General features: G+C 42.2%; 1 protein-coding gene across 1 annotated transcript in view; it reads right to left on the bottom strand.

Annotated features, from left to right (window-relative positions):
• The window catches only part of abcb7 (ATP-binding cassette, sub-family B (MDR/TAP), member 7), a 34,838-nt gene that overhangs the window by 4,492 nt on the left and 5,187 nt on the right, over positions 1-25,159 (bottom strand). The window contains exons 4-13 of the mRNA XM_080007592.1: positions 22,260-22,379; positions 16,128-16,260; positions 13,999-14,267; positions 13,208-13,296; positions 12,783-12,870; positions 10,616-10,790; positions 8,930-9,087; positions 2,282-2,445; positions 2,035-2,164; positions 941-1,112 (exon numbers count right to left, since the gene is read on the bottom strand). Coding sequence (XP_079863718.1) covers positions 941-1,112; positions 2,035-2,164; positions 2,282-2,445; positions 8,930-9,087; positions 10,616-10,790; positions 12,783-12,870; positions 13,208-13,296; positions 13,999-14,267; positions 16,128-16,260; positions 22,260-22,379 — 1,498 coding nt within the window. The remainder of the gene's footprint in view (positions 1-940; positions 1,113-2,034; positions 2,165-2,281; positions 2,446-8,929; positions 9,088-10,615; positions 10,791-12,782; positions 12,871-13,207; positions 13,297-13,998; positions 14,268-16,127; positions 16,261-22,259; positions 22,380-25,159) is intronic.

Raw genomic sequence — 25,159 nt, 5'->3', positions numbered from 1 at the left:
ACACAGAGCAACTGGTGTGAGGCGGATCTAAATACCGCCAGCAGCAGAAAACAGTGCGGGAGGTTACAAACCTTGCGGACCGTCACCACCCTCCGCCCACTAACTTGTGCACACACTGGCATGTACCGAAGGAGTGAAATTAATGAGAACTTAGTCATCTCTTCATTTCCCTCACTCACTGGCTAACTCGGTCCACAAAAAGCAAATTGTGCTGCCAGTAATTGTGTTGAGTCGAACACTGACTTGGCGCAGGATTATGGGCGGACTCTATGAGCCATATACTAAATGCTTTTATCTTATCACTTCAGATTAATTAGGGACGTGTTTTCGTTTCAGGGAACCTTGCAGTGGGAATAGTCCACCTGACAAACAAACAAACAAACGGAAAAACAAAACACCACAAAATTAACCTTTAAATCCATTTTTCTTACTGATCCATAGAATCGTTTGAGTGTTTTTCGTACATTCAATTCCTCACAGTGTCTGTCTTGTTCAGGGAACAGCTCCATTAAATAAATTGATATTTTCTTAGTTCGTTTTTAATATCCCGCTTTAGGGGGGGCTGTCTTCATCCGTTCCGACGCTGATTGGACTGGCCAAGGTCATAATATAAAAATACTCTCCCCATATCCTATATTATCTACACACAATGCTTTGCTGCATCTCCCCTGCATGCTTCGTTAAATTACTGTTATTCCCCTCAACAAGCCAATTTCCTTTCGTGACATCAATTTCCATTCACATTTGTCCTAATGTGACATAGTGCGGGAAGTGGAATTCTCTTTTGTGTCATATTCTCACTCTAAAACCCCACTTTGGGGGTTAACTTCCCTTCTCCAATTTTACATATAAGCGATTTTGTGTTAGAGCTCTGCTTATCCTTGCGATTTCTGCAGACTAACTTACAGACACAGGCGGGCCAAGGTCATGGGCGGCGTACCTGAGAGCTTGAGACCCCGCTCCCCCACTTGGGTGTTGTAGCCATGGGGCATCTTCAGGATGGCATTGTGGAGCCCCGCCAGACGTGATACCAGGTACACCTCCTCCGGCGTAGCATCGATGTTCCCGTACAGGAGGTTGTAGTAGATGGTGTTGTGGAACAAAACGGCATCCTAAAAAATAAAAAAATAAAATAAAATAAAAGGTTCAGACAATATTTTTGCTGCAAAGATAGAAACAAAACCAAAAACATAAAAGCTGTAGAAATAATGGGCAGAAGAATAAATAAGCAGAAAAATACAATGACAAATACAGTTCTGCTAAGATCAGATTGTGAGCTAACTGCAATGAAAGCTTGACTGAATTCAGGTTACTTCTCGTGCTTTCTAATTTTACACTGTTCTTTTATGCTGCCCGAACCTGGGAACCAGACCAATCTGCAGCTCCTTGTAATATTTGCTCTGCAGAGTACGTCTGGCCTCCCTTCCATTCAAACAGGCCGGGGTCGGGCCAATCAACCCTTCATCTCAAAGGGAGGGTTCGATACAATGACGACGCAGAACAGCGCTGTTGAGGCCTTTTTGTAAACAACCAAGATGGCTGACCCTGATGTGGAACGGTCTGTTGAATTTGCTATTGCGACAGTATAATAACGAACTGGACTGTACATTTTCTCTAAAAGCGTTTGTTGGTTTGATAAGAAAGATGTGTTTGCCGTACTTCCGACAGGATTTGGCCAAAGAATAATTAATCAACTCACTTGCTCAGCACTACGTCACACGTTTTGTTGCTCTGATTGGTTGAAGGTCTATCCAATTGCATCCAGAGACATTTTGGTCTGCATTGGTAACGCCCCATGGAAATCGAAAATGAACGGAGATTCCAGACTAATAGGCATGCTGCCCCCTTGTTGTATACAATGAATTCAACTTCAATTTCATTGTATTAAAATTACATTTTAAAAAGCTTATATGATTTATATATGTATGCACTGAACACAGAATAACTGATTAATAATTCCAATAATTCTCCAATTAGCTTCCATTACAGACAGACAGACAGGAATAGATAAATAAAAAAATGTATATTTCTGACCTGTGGGACCACACCCACAGCCTTCCTCAAGCTGTTCAGGCTAACGTCTCGGATGTTCTGCCCCGCTATGTAGATGTTCCCCTGATCGGGCTCGTAAAAACGGAACAGCAAACGCACAATGGTGCTCTTCCTGCGATCAGACACAGAGCAATTATTCCGTCCGTCCATCAGCACAATAGTAAACAAGCACAGCGGGTGGTGGGGTTTCGTGTAACGTAGTCCCCGGGCGGGTTCCTGTGGCACCTACCCTGACCCGCTTCCGCCGACAATAGCCACTTTCTTCCCAGCAGGCACCTCGAAGGACACGCCGTTGAGGACTTTCTGGCCCTCCAGGTATTCGAAGTAGACATCCTCGAAGCGAATGGTGGCATCCTGTGGTGTGACTGCTAATGCTGGGGCGAGATCCCTCTCCTGCGGAAGAGTAGCAGGAGGCAGAGTGCAACAGGGTGGGTGATGCAACATCAGTCCAACATATTGTAAAAGGTACTGAGGATAGCAATTAAGCACTCAGCTCTCAACACACGGCTCAATGAAAAAACAGAAAATCAAGTAGGAAATAAAAGTTATCTGAAGAGTTTTTCTCCATGCCATCTTTATGGCCATCGACAAATCATAATTTGAGTACGCCTTGTGTATTTAGCGAGGTTTTTCTTGTTTTTTGTTTTTTTTGGCCTTTAAGCTTTTGGCTCCCGCGAAGTCCAGCAGTGAATAGAGCAGCACCTTAACCTCTAGGAGAAAAAAAAATCCTGTACTGCACTGCTTTTATACTAATAGCAACATAATCACCAACAATACCCCTCAGCCAATGAATAGAAATGATAACACATGGTCCATTAGTATAAACAGATGCTAATTCCACACAGCACTAAATGGGGACAGGGATGGCGGGGCTAAAATAAAATAAGAATTTTGCTGAATAGTTTTAATGGAGGGGGAGTTTGGCATGATTTTATATTTACATAAAAAGCTGTACATACTCATAAGGGGAGAGAGAGAGAGAGAGAGAGAGAGAGAGAGAGAGAGAGAGAGAGAGAGAGAGGGAAAGAGAGAGAGAGAGAGAGAGAGAGAGAGAGAGAGAGAGAGAGACAGAGAGAGAGAGAGAGAGAGAGAGAGAGAGACAGAGAAAGAGAGAGAGAGACAGAGAAAGAGAGAGAGAGAGAGAGAGGGAAAGAGAGAGAGAGAGAGAGCGAGAGAGAGAGAGACAGAGAGAGAGAGAGAGAGAGACAGACAGACAGAGAGAGAGACAGAGACAGAGACAGAGAGAATGAGAGAGAGAGCGAGAGGCAAGTGAAATGTTGCCGGGCAGTGCCATCCCACAGGGAAACACAACGGAGAGGAGCATTACTGATGAGTGAAAATAACTGGGCAGATTCACTTCTACTACTGTAATTACAGGCTGAGGATAGGCGTGGCATTCACACTGTTAAGCAGCAGCTACGCATTTCCACTTAAGTGTGCCTTTAGTGACGCTGGACTAGATGGACTGTCTAGGCTTGTGCAAAAAAGGAGGCAACGCTCACAAAAATAACTTATCTGTATTATTAGATAGAGGAACAAAAAAAAAAGCAGAAATACTGGTCGAGGCCTTTCTCTGCTAAAATTGCATTATGGTACCAAAGTATTTCCTTTATATATTGGGTCATTCTCAAATATCAAGAGGTCAATATACAATTACCAAGAAAAAAAAAAAGATTAAAATTCATTAAACTATTTAGTGCTTAAGCACAATATATGAAATCTATAATGGACAAAACATGACCTCAGTATTGTAAAAACAATGTAAGCTAACCCAGTCTGGGCATCCCTCAAACACATCTAAACAGCATAGAAAAGAGCAGGGTTGACATATTCCTTTATTTGAATAGTGTCACCATCACTCTTTGCAGCCTTGCAGGGTAGCCACGTCCTTCTCCACTGTCACTCCGTTCACTTCTTCCTTTCTCTCTGCAGTCTCACCCAAAGTTCCATATTTCTAAATTTGTGTGGTGGGCAGAGAAAGGCCGGGACTAGTGTTTGATTACTTTGCAAAGGTCAGCACATGCTTTGAGATTCTATTCCTGTTTTCAAAATCCATGATTGAAAGAAAACCTTTTCACTTTGTGCTCTTCAGTGAGGTCACACATAAGAAATATGAAGCATGAAACAGCTCTGATGCGCAGAGAATGAGTCAGCTCTAGCCAGATACTATGGCAGTGTTTGTGGAGACAGGACGTCACGTCAGAAACATGTAGAGCCGCGCTTATTATTATGGCCTATGAGTAATGATGTAAGACCAGAATCAAGAACAAGAACAAATATTTTCAATGACTTGCGAGTCAGAAATCAGTCCATCAAGAGTGAGTCTTTGATTCAAACTGAAAATAATTAGAGAGGCCGAAATTAAAGTCCAAGGCGAAAAAATGTGCTGGAGCACGACGGTTGAAAAACACTGTATTGCGGCTTCACAATATTGTTGGAACAGTTATTTGTGATTAACAATAGTGCACTTCGCTGGCAAATAAGGCCAGTCACTCACGTCAGCAGATTTTCCCAAACAAATTGGATTTGGGAAAAGATTTACATTTGAAGACTAACTTCTACAATTCCTACGGCTCAGAAACCTTTTTTCCCCAACCACAATTAATAGTGAAACCAGTTCATCGCAACTTCGCTACCAAGTAAAGAGATCACCAGACCCTCTACAACTTCGACAGTCTACAGGTGCTGTAGAATAGAGGGCATATGAGCATCTGTATGGCAACCAAAAACGACCCTATTGCCACCAGGAGTTATGGTGTGCCCGACAATATGTATAAAGGCTTTTTTAAATTGTTTTTATAAAGCCTAGGGTCTATGTACATTATGAGCACCTGAGGCCACATTTTCCAATGATAAATTCCCCACCATTAATCATTGAGTTGTCACATGTCTGCCATAATCGTTACCTCCATCACACAAGCGTAAGGAAACGACAGGATGGAAAACAAGGAAATGGAAGGATGGATGAAAGAATGAGGTGTTGGGTTGCAACAGTAAGAGCAAGTCTTGTTAGTATCATCTCACTTTTGCTGCATAACACATCATAGTCTTCACCAAAGCAATCATCACACATCGGAGCAAAGAAGCAGGCAGCCCCAACTCCTACTTTGACCTGCAGCGCATATCAACCCAATTCCAGCAAAACTTTGATTTTCAGCATTTTTTTTCCCTCATTGTATGGGGTGGCATGCTTATAACATCCATAACAGTGGCCAAAGTTGTCTGTATCACTGCCCACATTTCGGCCAAAGGCTTTGATCATAATGTATTAGAAAGAAGCAGAGTGTGCCGCTGTGGCCAGAAACAGCAAGGATCCTGCAGTTTGGGAAAAACAAATTCAATGCTTTTTATTACTTTTATTTTTTATTGAGACCTTAGCAAAGACAATAAATACCGTACAACCTAATTTAGCCACTTAGGATCTTAATTAATTTTATCATACTGTTGTTTTTCTTAACATCCACGCATACCCTCCTCCTTGCTCTAAGACAGACTATTTTCTTGAAAGTATGTCTTCTTCAGATCAATATTTTTTTTCTTGGTCATCCACAGGGGCTATTCTTTGTGGTCAATGTTTTATCCACATCGACAGTTTACAGACCGCAAGCAGCTACGACGGTTTATCACATTCACCACTGCTGCCTGTCACTTCTTGCATGTGCCTGATCAGTCCATTTTTGCAGGGATAGGCGGACCCCGCCAACAAAAATGGAAACAGCATATAAAGGATATATAAAGGACATACATAAGGCAAATATTTGCATGACAGTTTTAGAAAAAGTGCCAGCAAAATAAATATAGAATACATATAAAATATGGGATTATCACTGCAAAAAAAGGAATGCGCATTTGCACATTGGAAGTAATGTGACCCAACAATATTAGTTGAAATGATAGATAAATGTTTTCCAAATTGGCTTTGTTTTGAAATGCAAGCATGTCTGCCTATTTTTCCCCCAAAAGTATCCGACTTCCCTCTGCAGTGACTGCATTCCCAGCTTTGGAGAAAACCTCTTTGCTGATACTGCAGTGCCAAAATGCATCACAGGTGAGAGCGCTGACATCCAACCTGGTGTGACAACCATGAAGATACAGTAAGAAAATAAGTTAGCACTCATTTTACACAAAGTCTCCATACTCAAGAGTTCAAATGGTTCACATTGAGCGTTGGCCTTGTTGACACTGACCTTTAGAACTGCTTAGGGATGCACCGATTGTGAAATTCTGGGCCAATACAAATACCGGTGTCTAAAATAACAATTTGCCAGCTGCCGATGTTTTCCAAGTTCCCCTGAATGCAGCATCACTTTTCCGAGTTCCAATGAACGCAGCATAAGTTGCTGCTTGGAGCGTTGCAGGAAGCTGTGTCTGCATCTTCTAAAATTGATCGCGGATGACGTCATTCTCTCAGACAGATAAAAAAAACAAGAAAAAAAAAATGCTAAAATGGGTCACCAAATATACTTTAATATACCTGGACGGCCCGCCCAAGTAAAGTCTATGTGTGGTGTAGGAGCCAAAGCATCTTAGACTTGTGTGTGTTAATTATATATTCAAGTGTTTCACAAGCGATTCACATTATAAGTAGAAATGACATTTACATCGATGACACGGGTTCAAAACTGTATTGGTAATGAGGTTTACAATAGACGAGCTTAGAATGCCGTTTTTAGTCCTTTCTTTGGTTCCATTATTTCAAATACAAAGTCATTGCACTTTACCCTTTTTGTCCCTCTGTAGTTTTTCTGTGATTTGACCCTTTTTGTCCTTCCTGTTACTCCGTACTTCCTCATGTACACACTAACAGGGTTTAGCTTTAGCCGCTTGTGCTAAGAACACGCTCCGCTCTTCTCTCATTCGAGCGGCTCTTTGAGTCGTGGAGCCAGGAGAGTCGGCGGTGTTTTAGAGGTGGAGCAACTCAGTTTTCTTACCGTAGTTGCAGTTGCGTGATTTGAGGAATTAATAACTGACTATGGATTTACTCTTGGTAAAGAAGATTTTGTTGTGGACATATTTTCTTACCTGGGGATGGAATAAACGTTTTCGTACATCATTTTCATGTCATGTGGTCATGTGGATGTATTTCCTAAGAACAGTGCAATATACACGAGAAGCCAGCAGTTTCAACTACCACCCAAATGACCATAAGCTCCCACATGTGGGAAACACTGGATAAACATCGGTCACTGCCATCGGTGAATATAAACTCATTTGCCGATAGGTCGATGGCAGGCAACAAGGCAGATCATTTATGAAATATTGTCTGATACCGATGTACGACAGATAAATCGCTTCAAGGAAGACACGCATGGAAATCATTTCTATTTGAAACACAACACTCAAATTTCTCCAATCTCGCAAACACAGCACCAAATACCACCACCAAACACCACATATCATTCACCGGTATTTTGACATTTATTTGCAAATCATTTGTTCTTAAATCTAGCCATGTCATCTTTTGCAGCACAGACAGATCAGGTTACAATTAGCAGCAAAGCTCTTCCATACAAACTGGTGTGTAAAAATTATTCCCCACGACCAGCCGGAGGAGGCTGGTTGAATCAGCCAAACAGATTCAATTTCATTACACAAATTTCACCAGCCTTCTTGACAGCCTCCCGCAATTCTGACTCATTAACATTAATGAACTCTGGCATACACCAACACGAAAACATCAACCAGACATATAAACTCATAGAACGGGTTTGAATTTCTCTCATAGAAATTGAAATGTTGAATTAGCTTCAATGACCCAAAGGACTCAAATGCTAATAAACTATAAAAGGTTTAAGATGTGCTATGTTGAGGCGTGATCAGGGGTGTGTGTTTAGGAGAGATGCACGATCCATTTTTTTTTCATATTTGCTAACTGATTCAAATACCAGAGCTTTTTTTTTTTTTTTCCTTCTTTTTATTCTACGTGAAGAAGAAGAGAGAAAAAAATAAATACTCTACCCCAGGTGAATCATGAACCCTTGACTATAAAAATGAGCCATTGAAATTGGTTGAGAAATATAAACGTGAAAGTGCTTTTTATCCAGAAAAACCGCAGCTCCCCCGTTTGCTTGTATTTGTTTACCGGCCAGTCTTGCCCGTTCCAATATGGTGGCAGCGCTGATGTATCGCCGCAACATTGCCGACGCAGTCAATGCGGCGACCATGGCGTGCAGTGCTCGGGTGGAACAAGGAATTTCAGTGAATCCACCACTGAAGAGCTCGTGAAAAAGAATACAAAATCCCCTATATGGAATTATTTTGGTTTTAAACGCAATGCAACGGGCAAGCCTCAGGACGTATCGGTGTAGTTTTTAATCCTCATCCGGTGATTCGTTTTGGTGTGGCTCTGCACGAATAGAACTACAACTCCCAGTAGCTCTATGATGGCACATATTATATACGCCGCAGTCATGGCACCTTATTTTGAGGACCAACACAGTTGAATGGCTGCTTCAATCAGTGACGGTCTGCCCAACTCCAACTCCCAGTTCCTATTCGCGCACACTGTGAATTGTGCCTTATGGGTCAATTATTTGCCAAGTTGAATTTTTGAGGAAGCAGACCACAGAATGGAGTTTGGATTTGCATGTGGATCGGCCACGTCTGCCTGATGTCCGATGAGTGAATTACGTCAGTATCAGCCATTAATACCGATATTGGGTCGGACCCGTCTCTAGTATTTAGTTCTGGTTATTTCAATGAAGTCTATCGCGTTATTGGTCTGTTGTGGGCCTCTGTATGAGGCTACAGACTGTATTTTATTAAGGTGGGAAAGAAGATGAAATAATAAAAAATTATAAAGAAAGATTTTGTGATTCAGATACTCAGCGAGAATGTGTTCCAGTGCAGAGCAGAACAGGTCAAGTTGACAGGTTACCTTGATCTTGGTGTCGATGCTGAGCAGGGTAAAGAGGGTATTCATGTCAATAAGGGCCTGCCTGGTCTCTCTGTACACTGTGCCCAGGAAGTTGAGAGGGAGGGAGAGCTGGAAGAGCAGGCCGTTCACCATAATAAGGTCTCCGATTGTCATGGTGCCTGCGGATCAGAGGCAAACAAAACAGTCAGGTTAATTAATGTCATTGCAGCACCAGCTAAAATAGATCACACTAAGATATATTTTTATTTACCAAAGTTATGGTAGGGTCACACCGCCGACGGCGATGGCACTCCTGGACATGTCGGCTCAAAATCGAATGGCTGTTGTGTGTGCGCCAAACATTTCAAACCTCTCTACCTTTCCATATTAAATATAAATTATATAGATAGATGGTGCCGTGTCTGCTTTTTTTTTAATTATTATTAAAATGGGGGAGCTGTTTAGTTTTGGAATAATAAATAACCTCTAACCCAAAATAATCTATGCATCCGTACTTTAAAATAAAGAATTGTCCTTATTGGAGAAACATAAAATGATATACTCATTATTATATCCATAGTTTAAGGGATGTTTTTAATTAAAAAAAAAAAAAAGGAACAATGCAGTGGTCCGAGCACCCAAGCAATCGCTCCCTCTCAAATGTCTCCATTACACATGGAGAGGGCGACAGGGGCGAAAATTCTCTCAGCTCAGAGGCCACACAGAGGGCCCAAAACGTACTTTGGCTATTTTTTTATTATTATTATTATAAAAAAATTAATAATTTTCTAGATTTTTTGTGAACTAAACCCATTTGTCCTTAAGCACTTTTCATATACTTTTCACGGTACATGTTAAAATAACTCACAGTTTGTATGAACCGGACTTTATCAATAGTGAAAACTTTTACGACTCATCTCTTTTATCTGGTTGGCGAAGCAACCATAATGTAATATTGACGAGCGCCACTGCTGTTTGGCTCTCAGCCAAAAGTAAAGAAGACGAGTCGCATGGGAGAGGAAGGCGCCGGAGCGTCATACAGAGGATTTCAAGCGGCACGCTCCAAAATATAATGTTAATGAAGGCGCATGTGGTTGTTTCGGAGCACCAGAGGGTGAATATTTCAATTGGCAGCTCAGACATGGCACAGAAATGAGGCAATGAAATCTGCGTTGTGATTCGGTCTGGTAGATATCGATCGTATAGGAACGGGTGCCATGGTGGTACTGGGTTTCGGTACCCAACCCAAACATCCCGTGCATGATGATTTAGAGTGTGCATGGAGAGGAGGCGCTATTCAGATGGGTGCTGTTGTCAATGTGTTTGTGTGAGAGAGAGAGAGAGAGAGAGAGAGAGAGAGAGAGAGAGAGAGAGAGAGAGAGAGAGAGAGAGAGAGAGAGAGAGAGAGAGAGGTGGCAAGGAGTGGCGGAGCGAATCAATGCCCTGCATGGAGCTCTACAATGAAATAAGGTTTTAGCCATTTTAAGTAGTTAAAAAAAAAAAGAAAAAAGCGAAAAAAGAGAAAATCAATATGTGGCAGTCAATGTTGATATTGTGGCAGGCCGCCAGAAATAAATCAATGTATCAATCAATGGGCAACACTGGTGTTTCATTTCTACTTGGTTTCTGTTATCCAGTCCAGCTGTGTCTTTAATCCTTTTTTCTAGGGCTTTCATTGGTTTGGAAGACCTCTCCCTCTTCCCTCACCTGCCATGATGCCCTTGCTGGCGAGGAGCATGATGCCAGTGAGTCCCACACTGAAGATGACACTCTGGCCGAAGTTCAGCAGGGCCAGTGTGGTCGTCGTTTTCAGCGACGAGGACTCGTAGATCTTCAGGAAGTTGTCGTACCTTTGAGCCTCGTACTTCTCGTTGTTGAAATACTGCGACGGAACAGCGAGACGGGAAGGTTTGGGAAGGGAATTGGAGACGGAACAGGGAGAGGGAAGGGTAGATAGAGGGCGGGAGGGATGTGAAAAGAACATAGTGTGGATTAAAGGCTGGGGGAATCAAAGTGCAGCGCTAGGCAGTCAGTCACATTAGTGCAACCTGCCTCCTGGCTGCAGTTGTTCTCAGTCACCAGTCTGAATGATGTCTGTATCTCAGTTGGTCTCTGAAACACATTTTCACATCTTGTATCTTTGTCTGCAAACCACTGATCTGAAAGGCAGCTAGTGGGCGACAGCACAAGCTCCAGTGCCTGCTCAGTAAGACAAACTGACAGAACACCAGCGAGAACAGTGATTATGGTCAAAAAAAAAATGAAGTGGCAACAAAAACATTAGGATGGGAAATAATAAAAACACATTCAATGAGCAGGCAGATCACTGCAAGACAGCATATATATAAAAGACATGCATTGCCCTCACCTACTGGATTTCCCTGAGCTAGACGCTTAAATGAACGCCACAAAACGAACAGGCTTTACAGAGTTTTGATTTCAAAACTTGAGGAGCCGACTTTTGGTTTTCCATTTAGTGAGAAAATAATGGTTAGTTTGAGCCTGCAGTCTGATACATCTGAAATGCAGAATTTCAATGGCTTGACAGACTGAAAATGTGCACCGACTGGGAAAAAAAAAAAAAAAAAAAGAAGAAAAGGAAAAAAAAGAAGAAGCCGTAAATACAAAACAACAGGCCTCTGTGTCAGACAAAAAGCAAGTTTAAGGTTAACGCTGCACAAACAGCAGAAAAATCGAAATCAACACTCCGACTTGGCTGCCCGTTGCCTAATAGTAGAGTTTGTTTAGTGTGTGCTGTTGTTGCTCTGCTCTAGTTAAGTGGGCGATTCACTACTCTCGCCCGTAGCAGCGCTGCAGCCGCCAAGGTGCCGCTAATTTGCATAGAGGGAAATGCAGGGGATGAGCAAGGGAGATGACACGCGCACGGAGAACAGACTGGAGCAGTGTGCGGTGCCGCTGCTGCTCAGGTTGTCATCCAGCCCTGTGTGAAAGTGGAACGGATTTCTGAGTGGGCGGAGATCTAATTACATATGCACACTCAGGCTCACACGGATGCTAAATCCAGCCGCATTGACACAGATGACACAAAAACTACCACAAATACAAAACATTAAAAAGAAAAACCACCAACAACAACAACAACAAAAATGGGACAAAAGTCGTGCGGCGGAGGAAATAACTGCTATCAAAATCTATCTGGGCCAACGAACAAAAGCATCAGCAACCGGGGGTGGTTACGTCGCCTTTTAACTCTGCTAAGCTACCTAGGAGACTTAAAACAAAAGAACATATATGTTGACTTAAAGTCTAGACAATGTTATTTGTGATTTGAGAGCAGATATCCCTGCAAACCCACTCTGATCCTGGTTAGATACCTCTATCCAAATTCCCATTCACAGGCCCCGTAGTATAAAACTATAATTGAGAGGAAAACATTTGTATGAGTAACAAATCCTGAGGCACGACACCAACCCTGGGTGTCCAACGCAAATCATTTTTCTTTAATAAAGGATAACAACAAGGATAACAAAGTGATAATCCCCCCCCCCCTCAATGGGGGAGAAAGTATTCGGGCTGGTGAAAGACGGAGAGAAAGAGAGACTTTTCCGATCAAATTAATTAAAAGGCACATTCTGCTTGGGGCAATCATGCTAATGAAACGCGACATTATCAGAGGAGAATAAATATTTGTTCACATCAGTGTGGCTGGCTTAGATGGGGGGAGGGGGAGGAGACAAGGAGAAAGGGTTGATGAAAGGGGAGGGATGGGGAAGAGGAGGAGCAGAACGGAGGGGAGGGAGCCGATTTAGGTGGGTGAGAAGAATACAGGAAGAATGCAGTATGTGGTTGGGAGGGCGGGGGGGTGAGAAGCCAAAGTGATTGATAAGAAGGAAAAAAAAAAAAAAAATCTCACCTTGACAGTCTCATAGTTGAGGAGAGAGTCAATGGCTGCATTGCCTGCCTCATTGTCTGCTTTGTTCATCTCTATCCGGAAACGAGTTCTGTGTGTATATAAAAAAAATAAAATTAAAAAAAAATTAAAAAAAAGGGGGGGGGGGGGGGTGTGTGGGTCACACCCACACAAAGAAACTACAACACAGACCTCAGGAACTCTAAATCTATGATTAAGCATCATTACTGTGTGCAAAGAGGGAAAACAACAACAACAACAAAAAAAACACATTCTGTCAGCGAGTTACAGAAAGATTGTGAGAATGTGCGTGAGTTGAGAATACCAAGTCCGCCCGGCCAAATCAAAGGAAAAAGCCAACAGCAAGGTCGCAGTACAATCGATGGTGAGCCAGCTTGATACAGTAGTACAGATTGATGCTTTTTTACCTCCACTGAGTGACTAGAATGGTGAAGGCCGTGTACGCTGACAAGGTACCCAAGGTCAGCGCCGCAAACTGTCCGCCACACTTGTAATACTGTGGAGGAGAAAATAATTGTCGGAGCAAAGCAAAGCCTAGCCTACACATAATGCAACTCAAGATGCTTTGTGCTGAAATTCTGAATACTGTTCTTAAATGTCTCTGCAAATGCACTCTTTTTGGGCCACTCTACTACGAAATTGATTGTTACAAATGGAGGGGAAAACACAAAAACCAATCGTGCTAATGCTTTAGCCATTAGGGCAATGGAGTCTGCCCTCATTACAGGCATTGCTGGCATTATGGTCCCGAGTGGGATAATAGCACAAAGCAATATAGGGGGCCATCCTTTGGGTGCTGGCCAAGGAGGGGGGTATCTGTTCAGAGCATACACCACAGGAAGACATTAAGCAGCTTCAAAGCTGTAGGATCCATCATTGACCCTTAATGGGCTTTGTACTAGATTCTATATGTCACTACTCATAATCAGACAATCTGCACTCAAAAGCATCAAGGTGATGGAACATCACGAGTTGACATGGGGGAGACTGGAACTGCATAGCCTTTTTGTAATTACAGTGGCACGTTTCACGACGATCAGACACCCGTGTAATCTATTCACATCAAACAGCTAACAGGTAACAGGGAGATACATTTATGACCAGAATCACTTGATCTTTCCAGTAAAATTGGAAAACAGTTTTGGGTTAGGTCTTAAGGGTTTACTGTTGGTGTTACTGGACTTCACCCTCCGCTCACCAGGATGGCACTGACGAGGCTCATCTCGAAGACAGTGGGCCCCAGGTTAAAGACGAGCGCGCTGAGCACAAAGGAGATGCCACGGGTGCCGCGGTCGATGGCCTTTGACAGGGCTCCCGTTTGCCGGCTGAGGTGGAAGCCCATGTCCAGATTGTGCAAGTGGAGGAAGACGTTCTTGGCGATGCGGCGGATGGAGCTCTGGGCCACCTTGCCGAAAACGGCATTCCTGATCTCGTTGAAGAGGGCTGCGCACGTCCGGGAAATGCCATCTGGGTTGGTGGAGGAGAGAGCGAGATTAGGACATCTGCTGTGAGAGGCAGAGCAGTTCAAAGAGCAGGACAGGGTGTTACCAAATGGGAACAGCCTCATCTCAGCTCTTGGGGACAGCTATGCAGATCCATAAGGGATGCGGGAGGAAAACAAACACCTGGCCTGTCGCCATTTGCTGCACCGAAGGAGAGGAAGCTCCCCCAGACAAGGTTGAGGCTAGTCGACCGCTCTAAATTGAAGGCTTGTAAACGATGGCAGGACAGTTCTTTCACATCCAGTCTGGTCTGCAAGCCCTGCAGTGCAGGAGCTGCATCCTCTCCCAAGGCTCTCTAATTACAGAGTAGGATGCTGTCTGAAGCCTCACTACTATGGCAGGCCAGCACACTGCAGACAGGGGGAAGCTATTTGTCTGTGTGTGTGTGTGTGTGTGTGTGTGTGTGTGTGTGTGTGTGTGTGTGTGTGTGTGTGTGTGTGTGTCTTAGCAAGGGGGGGGGCTGCATGTGTGAGCAGAATACCAGAGGAGGGGGAGGAGATTTTTAATAAGTGTGCCAGGGAAAGATATGACTAGACTTGTCAATGAACAAGCTAAATTTCTCCATCGCCCAGGCTGAGGCCTTCCCTCACTGATGTGGACAGAAAGGATAGTGCCCAAATTACAATTTATCTCACTAGTTTTTAGGCATCTGGATGAGCACGAAAATCAAAGTAGGTCCTTTAGAATTTTAACTTCAAATTGTACAAATTAGTCCAAGCAATAATCAGCAATCTGTTATTTTCTCTGGGCATTTGATTTTATCAAATATATTAAAGTCATACAGCATGTATGGCTGTCAGCCATGAATTAGTGCATTTCAGCAAGACGTGGCCATTTTACTGTCCGAAAAGATGACATGTCTGCTGAAACCACCAAGGCAGGGTAATAATAGCTCCATATGATAGTCTTCATGGGCTGTAATGTGGCGTTAAATGGGAATGCTCATCTAATGAACGTGTCGACATCTGACAAGGTAAGATGAACACTGAACGTTTTTCAGCTGAAATCCAACAAATACCACAGTCTTCCGAGGGTGGGCCTAAAAGCATCTCAAACTGGGAACAGAGAATGAAATTCTATTCTCCAAGAACATGCATTTCATTCTTACTTATTCTAATGCTCCCATCTGGAGTCCTGTTCCTGCACGCCAATTATTCCACAGGCAGCATAAGTGTGCAGCACCTACGTGGGCTTATTAAAATAAGTGGCTACAGGGGTGAGGGTACAGCGTACCCAAGATGATCTCACTTAAGGCCAGAGCGACTTGTGCCGAGAGCCAGGTTGAATTTATTAATTAGATTTTTAGCTACTTTTTCAGTCTTGGTGGAAATTCTCTTATCGGGAAGGGACATCAGATTCGCTTTACAAATGACCCCTGACCTCTGTTGTAGGGCATAGGAGAGTGAGAAGTCCTGAGGTGAGAGAAAAAGAAAAAAAACAAAAAAACAACACCACTATTTATAGCCTCAAAAGGAGAGTCAAGGCAATACTATAACACAATACATAAAAAACAACAACTGAATGCTTCAAGAGCACATAGACAATTCTTAGCCAGCAGAAGTTTTAAGGTCTGCTATCCCTGGTAGTGCACAGATAATACACTGAAATTCTATCAGGACACACGAGGGGGCCATCTGGATTAACTGAAGTGAACTCCACCGTGGAAGTGAGGATGAAAAGCAAATAATGGGATGGAAAAGTACAGGTTGCACTGTGGCATTGATATGAATGTGTTGGAAAAGGTCAGTCTGCAGGTAATAGGCAGTCCCATCGTCCCCTCTGATGAGCTCGGCACCTGCCAGCAGAACACAATTCTGGGACTCACAGCCAATCAGCACAGCCGTTGCCATGGTAGCCACGGTGCTTGGCGCGTCACTCAGGTTCAGCATGTGTCCGGACATCTGGTTGAGCTCATCCACCGCATACTTAAACATGAAGGGCACCATCACATTGGTCATCTGGGGAAGGGGAGAGGGAAGGAGACGGCACTCAGAAAGAGAACGGACAAAAACTCTTTACAGCCAGACACCTACAGAAATTCAGCATGTTTGTTGAGGTATACAGCCCAGGATTTAGGTGTATTATTTTTGTTTTTTGGTTGCCATTCATTCATGGTATTATTTGGGTGATCAATTTAGGGCCTGTCATGTATGCACTGTGCCCTATCTCATGTCATTCGCCGACACATGCAAAGTTCTGTATGCAGACGGATCAAAGGGTCTGTGTGAAAGATGAGTTTCTCCGTGTGTGTATTTCTGCGTGTGCGCCCCATCCTTGGCTGACTGTGCGGGAGCCGTTGCAGTGGCTGATGCATCCTGCTAATGGAATTGAGATGGTTATTAGGGCTAATTAAAAGCACAGGGACAGCTGTGTGACTCAGGCTAGGCGAACCACAGCACATTAGGAAAGCCAGCGAACACAGCAGCACGCAGCAAAGCATTTTCACTCACTTGCAGCCCATTTGAGCTGAACCCCCCCCCCCATACTAGGATGTTCTTTTGTTTGTTTATTTGTTAATTTTAGTCATCTCCCGCTTCCCCTCTCATGCACTATACATGGCCATTTGGAAAATATATATATATATATATATTAATTAATAACAAATCAGACAACCTAATAGTGCACCATTTATACTGCAAAAGCCAAATCCCCAAGGGTTCTCTATTTACACCCTTACGCATTATACCCAGACAATAGGAGTCCTCGGAGTCCCTCAGGGCAAAACAATATCACCCACTTTGCTGCCAAGACAACAGAATATGACACAAAAATAGCCCAAGCCCATTATCGCTGGACCAAAACATGTCCTCAATTCTGATACTAATATACAACGAGGATGAATATGATGCTCTTGTCCATTTATAGCCAACGCTGGAGATTATTTTCGCACCATGACAATCTGCGCATGGAAATATAACATCTTGTCTAATGGTGAGAGTGAATGAAGTGGCGAGGGAGAGCCTTCGGGATACAAGGAATTAACCTATAGCTACAGTGTGAGACATGGATCTGCACCGACGCAAGCTAGCCATTGAATCCCAGGCAAAAGAAGCTCCGCTCCGAACCGACTCAAACATGTAGATCATTATTATCAATGGTGTGAAATGAAAATGTCACTGGCAATGTGGAGTGCAGAGGGATGAGCCATCGTAACAGCGTAATTATTCAGCTGATTTAACAATTGTCTCCACACAGCTGGTGGTTTCAGCTGAAACTGACAGAAATCTAGGCTAACTCCAACCAAGCAGGAAACAAGGAAGAGGCGATCGGCTTGTGTGTGCGTGTGTGTGTGTGTCTGTGTGTCTGTGTGCGTGTGTGTGTGTTCCTCCTGTGTACACACTAGAGGGAGCCATGCTGAGTGGCAGCAGGATATGTTTATTTGGGAGCGGAGAATTTCTGATTGTTTTTCCACCGTGTAAATTAGAGACCATCGACGAAGGCAGAGCAAAAGGCTACATTGCATACTGATTGATATTGGCAATCATTTACTTAAAAGAAAAAAAATAGGTGATACTGTCTACCCCTGTGAAATAAACCTGGCCGTTGCAGGGCTCCAGAATAACTTTTCCTGATCAGCGTGCCCCGTTCCAAAATAAACAACTAAAAACAGTGTGGGAATGGGGCACGGAAGACATCGCTGGCGTGCATTGTCGGAGAGGAAGACAGGTGCGCAAAATGCGCCCTGATCCATTATTCACTAGTATAGTCCAATATTCACATTAAACAGCCAAATCCGATTCCACTGACACAATTCTGAGTCGGGTACAGCCCTAACAAATAGACAATTTCCAGAAATAACAATGCACTGTTTTATTCTAAAGGAAAAAAGGCACAAAGTGAAATACTGCTTCAACAGAAAAAAATTATTAAGTTTAATAGTGCTTTTTGTAAACAGACACCAATAAATAAAATAAAAACTAATAAATGAACAAATGTAAACATATGGTCTGTGGTCAGTAAATTATTGTCATTAACAACCACAACAAAACAAGTAACTCCCTCTTACGAGTGCTGAACGTTAAGCAATTTAACAGAATGCAATTTTCAAGTCGCAAAGCCTGCGATTAAAAAAAAAAAAAAAAAAAAAAATTTTTTTTTTTTTGTTTTTTTTTTTTATGTTATCCAATCTAACCAATAGGGCTGTCCAGGGCCGGCTCTTCCTAGTGTGCCATCCCAGGGGGGAGGGGGAGATATCAGGGCACATTTTTAGGGCTTGTCTCACTCTCCGACAGTACCGACGATAGGCGTGCCAGCGATCGCACTCTGTCCTTCTATCTCATTTCATCATAACACGTAGACCTGGCCGACAGGAAAGATTTCAAGATCAAGAGTCAAGAGGTTTATTTGTCACATACATATACATACTTTCATACATACAATACTCACAAAAAGTTATCCGGCTTTCGGGTGAAATTTCAGGATGAAGATAAAATGCTCTATAACCTTTACAGGTGAACTTAATTTGACCTTCTCTAAACTTTTGAATGCACATGTCCAACTGTTCAATGTTTCAGTACTTTTTGCACAACTTGCTGTTCTCTAACAAGGAGCTGAACGGCAAAATTCACAACAGGTGTTTGATCCATGAATTGACTAATACATTTCCTGGTTCAATTAGAATTGGTATTTAAACAGTCCTCTTCATCATGCTGTTCACATTTTGACATCATGAGACCAAGACGACACCTAACAATAGATCAACAGTACCTCGCCATAGCGAGGCTTCAAACAGGATGTTCTCAGAGGGAAGTGGCCACTGAGCTTAGAGTGTCACAGAGTGTCATCAGCAGGCTGCATCAGAGATACAGCGAGACTGGAAGAGTCACAGAAAGGCATAGACGTGGATGTCCTTTGGCCACATCCTACACTGATGACCGTTTCATTGTAAACAGTGCCCTGCGGAACCGGATGAATGCCACTCAACTCCACGCAGATTTAAGGGAGGTGAGAGGCACCCAAGTGTCACGTCAGACCATTCAAAACCGTTTACATCAGCGTGGTCTGTGTGCTAGACAACTTGCAAGGGTACCTGACCACACCACCAGGCACAGCCATCATCGTCTTGCATGGGCCAGGGAGCATTTACGCTGGACGAGGCACCAGTGGCCTCAGTGCTGCTCACTGGTGAAAGTCGATTCACGTTGAGCAGAAATGATGGCCGCCAATGATGTTGGAGACGTCAAGGAGAGCGCTATGCATCAGCCACCGTTGTCACCAGACGAGCCTTTGGTGGTGGTGGTGGTGTTACAGTGTGGGCAGATGTGTCTAGTCAATACAGAACTGCCCTACACTTTGTGAATGGTACAAAAACAAGGCCATACTACCTGAATAACATCATTAATCCAGTCATTGTGCCCCTGCATGAACAACACAGGCCTAACTTCATCACAATGGTCCAGCTCATCGAGGTTGCATCATTAGGGAAGGGCTGCTGGAGACTGGGGCACCTCAAATGGAGTGGCCCGAACTTTCTCCAGCTCTGAATCCCACAGAAAACCTATGGGATCAGCTGAGTGGCCGTGTAGAGGCTCGTAACTCTGTACCCCCAGAACCTCAATGACCTGAGGGCCAGCCTTCAAGAAGAGTGGGGGGCCATGCCTCAGCAGACAATAAGTCGACTTGTGAACAGCATGAGACGTCGTTGTCAAACTGTAATTGATGCTCAAGGGCACATGACAAGTTATTGAGACATTGACATTTTTTGTTGTGGTATACCCACCACTGTTGTTGGCTTTTGTTTCAATAAATTGTTTGAGATGGGGAAATCACCATTGCATGCTTCTACTTAAATGGCTTAAATATCCCTAACTTTTTGTGAGTAGTGTATATGCAGTGAAATGTCAATGCAACGCACCGAGTGATTACACACAATATGTCCTAGACTGAACACAGTGGCTACCTAAGAATTTTTACTTGACCAACTAACTGATTCCTAAAATGTAATGCAGTAAGTTGAATGCTATAGAATAAAATAAAATAAAATTAGAACTTAAGGGTAATGCAGGGTGGGGGTACAGAACAGATAAAGGGAATATGCTTATGTATATAGGGTAGACTTATGTATATGGGATAGGCTATTTATGTATATACAGATATGTGCATTAAAGTGCATAAAGTGAGGTAGTGTTTGTGAGATATACAGCCCAGTAAACAACAGTACGGCGCAGCAATACAGTAACACCGAACAACCCAGAAGAGTGACACAGTATGTGGTAAAGTATGCTACATACAGTACAGTAAGGTAGTGGAGCCTATGTGTGTGGCTCAGTGAGGACCCCTGGTGAGGTCAGCATTGACAGATCAGTATATATGTTGACTGTATCCAATGTAGTGATGGTCATACTATAGAATGATATATTGCTTGTGTCTAGTGAACAATAAAGAAGATAAGGAACTTAAAAATAAATAAATAAATATATATATAAATAAATAAATAGTCGCAATCTTGGTCTAAAAAAAATAAATAATAAAAATTATTTAAAAAAATAAATAAATCAAAAATAAAAGAAAAAAACAAATCGCAATTTGATTATTTTCCCAAATCGTTCAGCCCTTTCATAAAAATGTACATACATACACATACACACTCTCTCTGTGCGCAAAAGTGAATGAGCTTTGTCCGTTCGCCGCTCCGTGCACTTTACTTTTATCTGCCAGCTGAGCAGGTGCAGGGACAGCTTAAAAAAATAAACAGATGCAGTGTTCTAGGCTTCATCCGGACTCTACAGGTGTTCCGGGCTCTGCTAGGAGCTCATGCCCCGCACAGCGCACACGGCCCGGGACGGAGCACCAGGTCTCACCGGGAGGTTTAGTTAAAGCAATCGCTTAATTAGCACCCCCGCTTCTCCATTTTTTGGGGGCCGCTTTCTAAAATTATCCCAGAGAAAGGAGCCGTCGCACCCTCAGGTCTGGATCTCTGCTCTCCAGAGGAGGCGGCTGGGTACCGCGATTGGACACGCACACACACACACACACACACATGACTAAATGCTCGCAGCCTTGATCCCTGCATTCGCTCATAGACCCAATGCCCTGTTACAACCTGTCCAAAAGTCTAATTATTAGCATTAAAAGGCACTGACCAGATCCTCATGCACTGCCAGGCTTAAAACTCAATTGCATTACAATTAAAAACATTGGCATCATCCATCTTAACACCGGTTAACCACCATGAGCAGTTCATAAAAGTTACTTCAGTTAATTTAAATAAAATCAAAAACTTGGTGTCAAAATCAAGTCATGTCACTTTGATTTACATAGCACATTTAAAAACAACAGGAGTGGACCCAAAGTGCTTTCCATTCTTGGCAGATGGATTAACAATACAAGAATACATGAATAAAAGGAATGATGAGTATGGGTTAAAAGAAGGACTAAGAGAAAACACAATGATAATAATAATAATAATAATAATAATAATAATTATAATAATAATAATGAATAAAAGCACCAAAACAGAACAAAATACAAGACGGAAAACAAAAACATGACAACCAAGACATAAATTAGGTATGCGTAAAAGGAATAATCCATGAAAGGCATGACTATAATGGAAAACACATAAAATGACTCAGACTCGACGGGTCTTTAATTTAGATTTAAAATTGTCAATGGCGGGACAGGGCTTAATGCGGGACGGGAGACTATTCTAGACACACACACACACACACACACACACACACACACACACACACACACACACACACACACACACACACACACACACACACACACACACACACACACACACACACACACCCTTTTTAAATATGATTTTTCTGACCGAGTTTTTTTTTTTTTTAACTATAAATGCTTCAAGAACTAAATATAAACAACTGCCTATTGGGACCACAGTATTAATCAAACTAATCACATTTACTTCACTTAGTAATGCAATATATAACAAATAAAATATCAGGGAGATCATCATTAAAACCAAGTGTGGAATTTCTCCTACCTTGGCTCCAGCAAGCAGTCCAAGAGAGATGGCAACACGGGCCCGCAGATCTGGTCTGTCCTTTGGCCACACGTAGGAGAACATTGCAGAGAGTATTGTGGCAGAATTTACCTCCTTCAGCTGTTGGGAGGAAACATCTGATCAGGCAGTTGTGCAGGGTTAATCCACAGGCCAAAATTCATAGTTCTGATAAATTCAGGTCAGATAGTGAAATAGTATCTTTCTGATGTGCTACGCAAAGCACGCAAAGCCTTTATTTTTGACAATGTGAACTTTGCGATCTCTGCAGGTTTGCCAATATTGGCAGCCACCTTTGCATTCTGCAATGGAATTGACAGTCACAGTCGCCTTGGCAGGGCTTCCTGGACATACACGTGATACATCAAATGTCAGTGGGAGTCCCAGGGGAGGTCTGGGAGCAGCAGCAACAGCCGAGTCTCCAGGTGGACCCAGGGATCCAGCTTGACACTACAAGTCCCAGGAGACACCTGGGCTGTCATCCCAACTGGGGCTGAGAGCACACCCGTGCCAACATGGCTTTTTACGCACGCTCCGCCACACACCTGCCACAGGAACTCTCCATAGGTCAAAGAATATGCAATAATTTCTCTAATCCACTCAATATGGTGGCACTATGCTTTGATGCTGCTTAGTGGCAGCGCCACCAAGCAAATTAAAGTGAAACTGTGCCCAACACCTGCCTTTAATCAGATGCAATCAGGCAATAACTGACACTGTTGAAGAGGCTGAAAATTAACATTAACAGTTGGATGCACTATTGAAGGTCAGTGTACCGTGAGTGGAGCACTCCATCCCAAACTGGAGTCTATTGAACTCAGTTTAATTCATTTTCTGCTTATATACACAATAATGACATCAGTAGTAAATTACTAATTACCGATATACAATTATAGTATAAATACACCAAGTTTAATGGCCCTTATAAGGATTATGGTGATTCTATTACGGCCATTTATGTGCAAAATAATAGTTTTATGTGTCATTATTACCAACAACAGTGAACCAAACATATGTAATATTGTTTATGGTAGTGTTGGGCCGTTCGATTCGTTTTTTTTGGTAAAATCTTTTAAGTGAACGAAATGAACTGAATCCTTTCCCCAAAACTAGTTGTTTGTTGGAGTCTCCGGCTTCAGCCAAAAGCTACTGCTAGAAGTCGTTTGCGAAGGAATCGGTGAACGAACCTGAAGAACTGGTGGAAACAGTTCAGAACTGTTTCCTACAGTTCTTTCAATTCCTTAGATTCGTTTATTGATTCAGTCTTTATTTATTTTAGTTGGGATGCTGTGTTATTTCAGTATGTGCGCTGCAAACCATATTGTGCAGATATTATACATGCATGTGCCCACCTACACTGGGCAACATGGTTCATTAAAATATTTTTATTTTAGAAAGTTCGTTTTGATTTAAATACGTATTGATTCAAAACGGGACTCAAGTTAATATAATTGTAAAATAGAAAACCATATTTTCCCCTTTGATTGCTTAATAGAATATGAATAAATCGTCACCAATGACACCAAGACATGACACCAAGACAACTAATTGTCTAGATGGGGGCTGGGTGTTGTTTATACAATGGCGATACCAGTTTTTATAGTATTACCAAATTTGCAGCAATGAAACTAAGGATTTTGTTTTTACTCTGTGACGATTAAGCGGTAAGCAACTGAGGTATCAAAATGTGCCATTAGATAACAAGATATGAGAAAATACACAATGTGATAAATGTGCACCACATTGCGATGACAATATGGCTATATCAGACAAACTATGAAAACCAGTAGCAAAATGCTAATTGTGTAACTATAGCTACAAATTGTGGTTAAATAATGACGTAATAAGGGTATAGTGTATTTGTGCCATTATGAGTAGGATTGAATGATTTGAGAAAATAATTAAATTGCGATTTTTTTTTTTTTAGACCAATATTGCGATTGTGACTTAGTACGCAATTATTTTTAAAGTTCCTTATCGTCTGTATTATTCACTAAACACAAGCAGCGAATCATTCTATATTATGACCAACACAACATTGGATACAGTCAACATATCAACTGCTCTTTCATGTAGGCAAGGCCTACATCTTATTATAAAATGAGATGAGTTGATTCATGAAAAGATATGAATAACATATATTTAATTAATTGATTGTAAAAATAAAAACTTCCAATTACAGTAGAATATTGACTCATTGAATTAACCTCAATCCTGGTAATTATTCAAATCCGAAAAATTAAAATGAAAAACAAATATGCTCATTATATTAATAAAAAATAAATAAAAGGAAAGGGTTAAAAAAAAGAAAATACAAAATAAGCATTGTTCTGGAAGAAGCTCCGCCCAGAAATGAAAATTGCGCTCTGTTCAACTGCAATGTCGGTTTGAATTTGATTAACTGTTCAGCCCCAATTATGAGGTGAACTGCAAAAGAGAAAAACTTAAATGGTATTACGTCACATAAGTCATTACCCAGGGTCATTTAGTTCACTGGTGTAAACAAAGTTGGTGTCACATTCTGTAACGGTGTTACAAGACACTCTTCAGGTTCGCTCAAGTTTGCCTCTAAAGCTCAAAGCTTTATTTATCGGGAAAGTTGGTCATCTGTGAACTCAAGACTCTTCATCTTAATGTTGCTGCCGCACAGTGAGGCTGATGTGGCATCCTGTGTCCTAACTAGAGCAAAGTTCGATCACACTCACCAAGTATTCCATTTGCTTCAGTTCAGATTCGAAAGACATCTGACGTGTCCAATAGATTTTGTGAAAGACTACTTGGAAATAAAGTGTGAATCAGCGAGGACAAATTTAGTGATTGTGAATGCATTATGTCACCTGGATGATTTACCACATGGCAGAATGCCATAAAAACCTTGTACA

Source organism: Zeus faber, assembly GCF_960531495.2.
Source record: "Zeus faber genome assembly, chromosome: 10".
Classification (NCBI taxonomy): domain Eukaryota; kingdom Metazoa; phylum Chordata; class Actinopteri; order Zeiformes; family Zeidae; genus Zeus; species Zeus faber.
The sequence above is the reverse complement of the archived record's forward strand: the minus strand, read 5'-3'. Positions and strand labels throughout refer to the sequence as shown.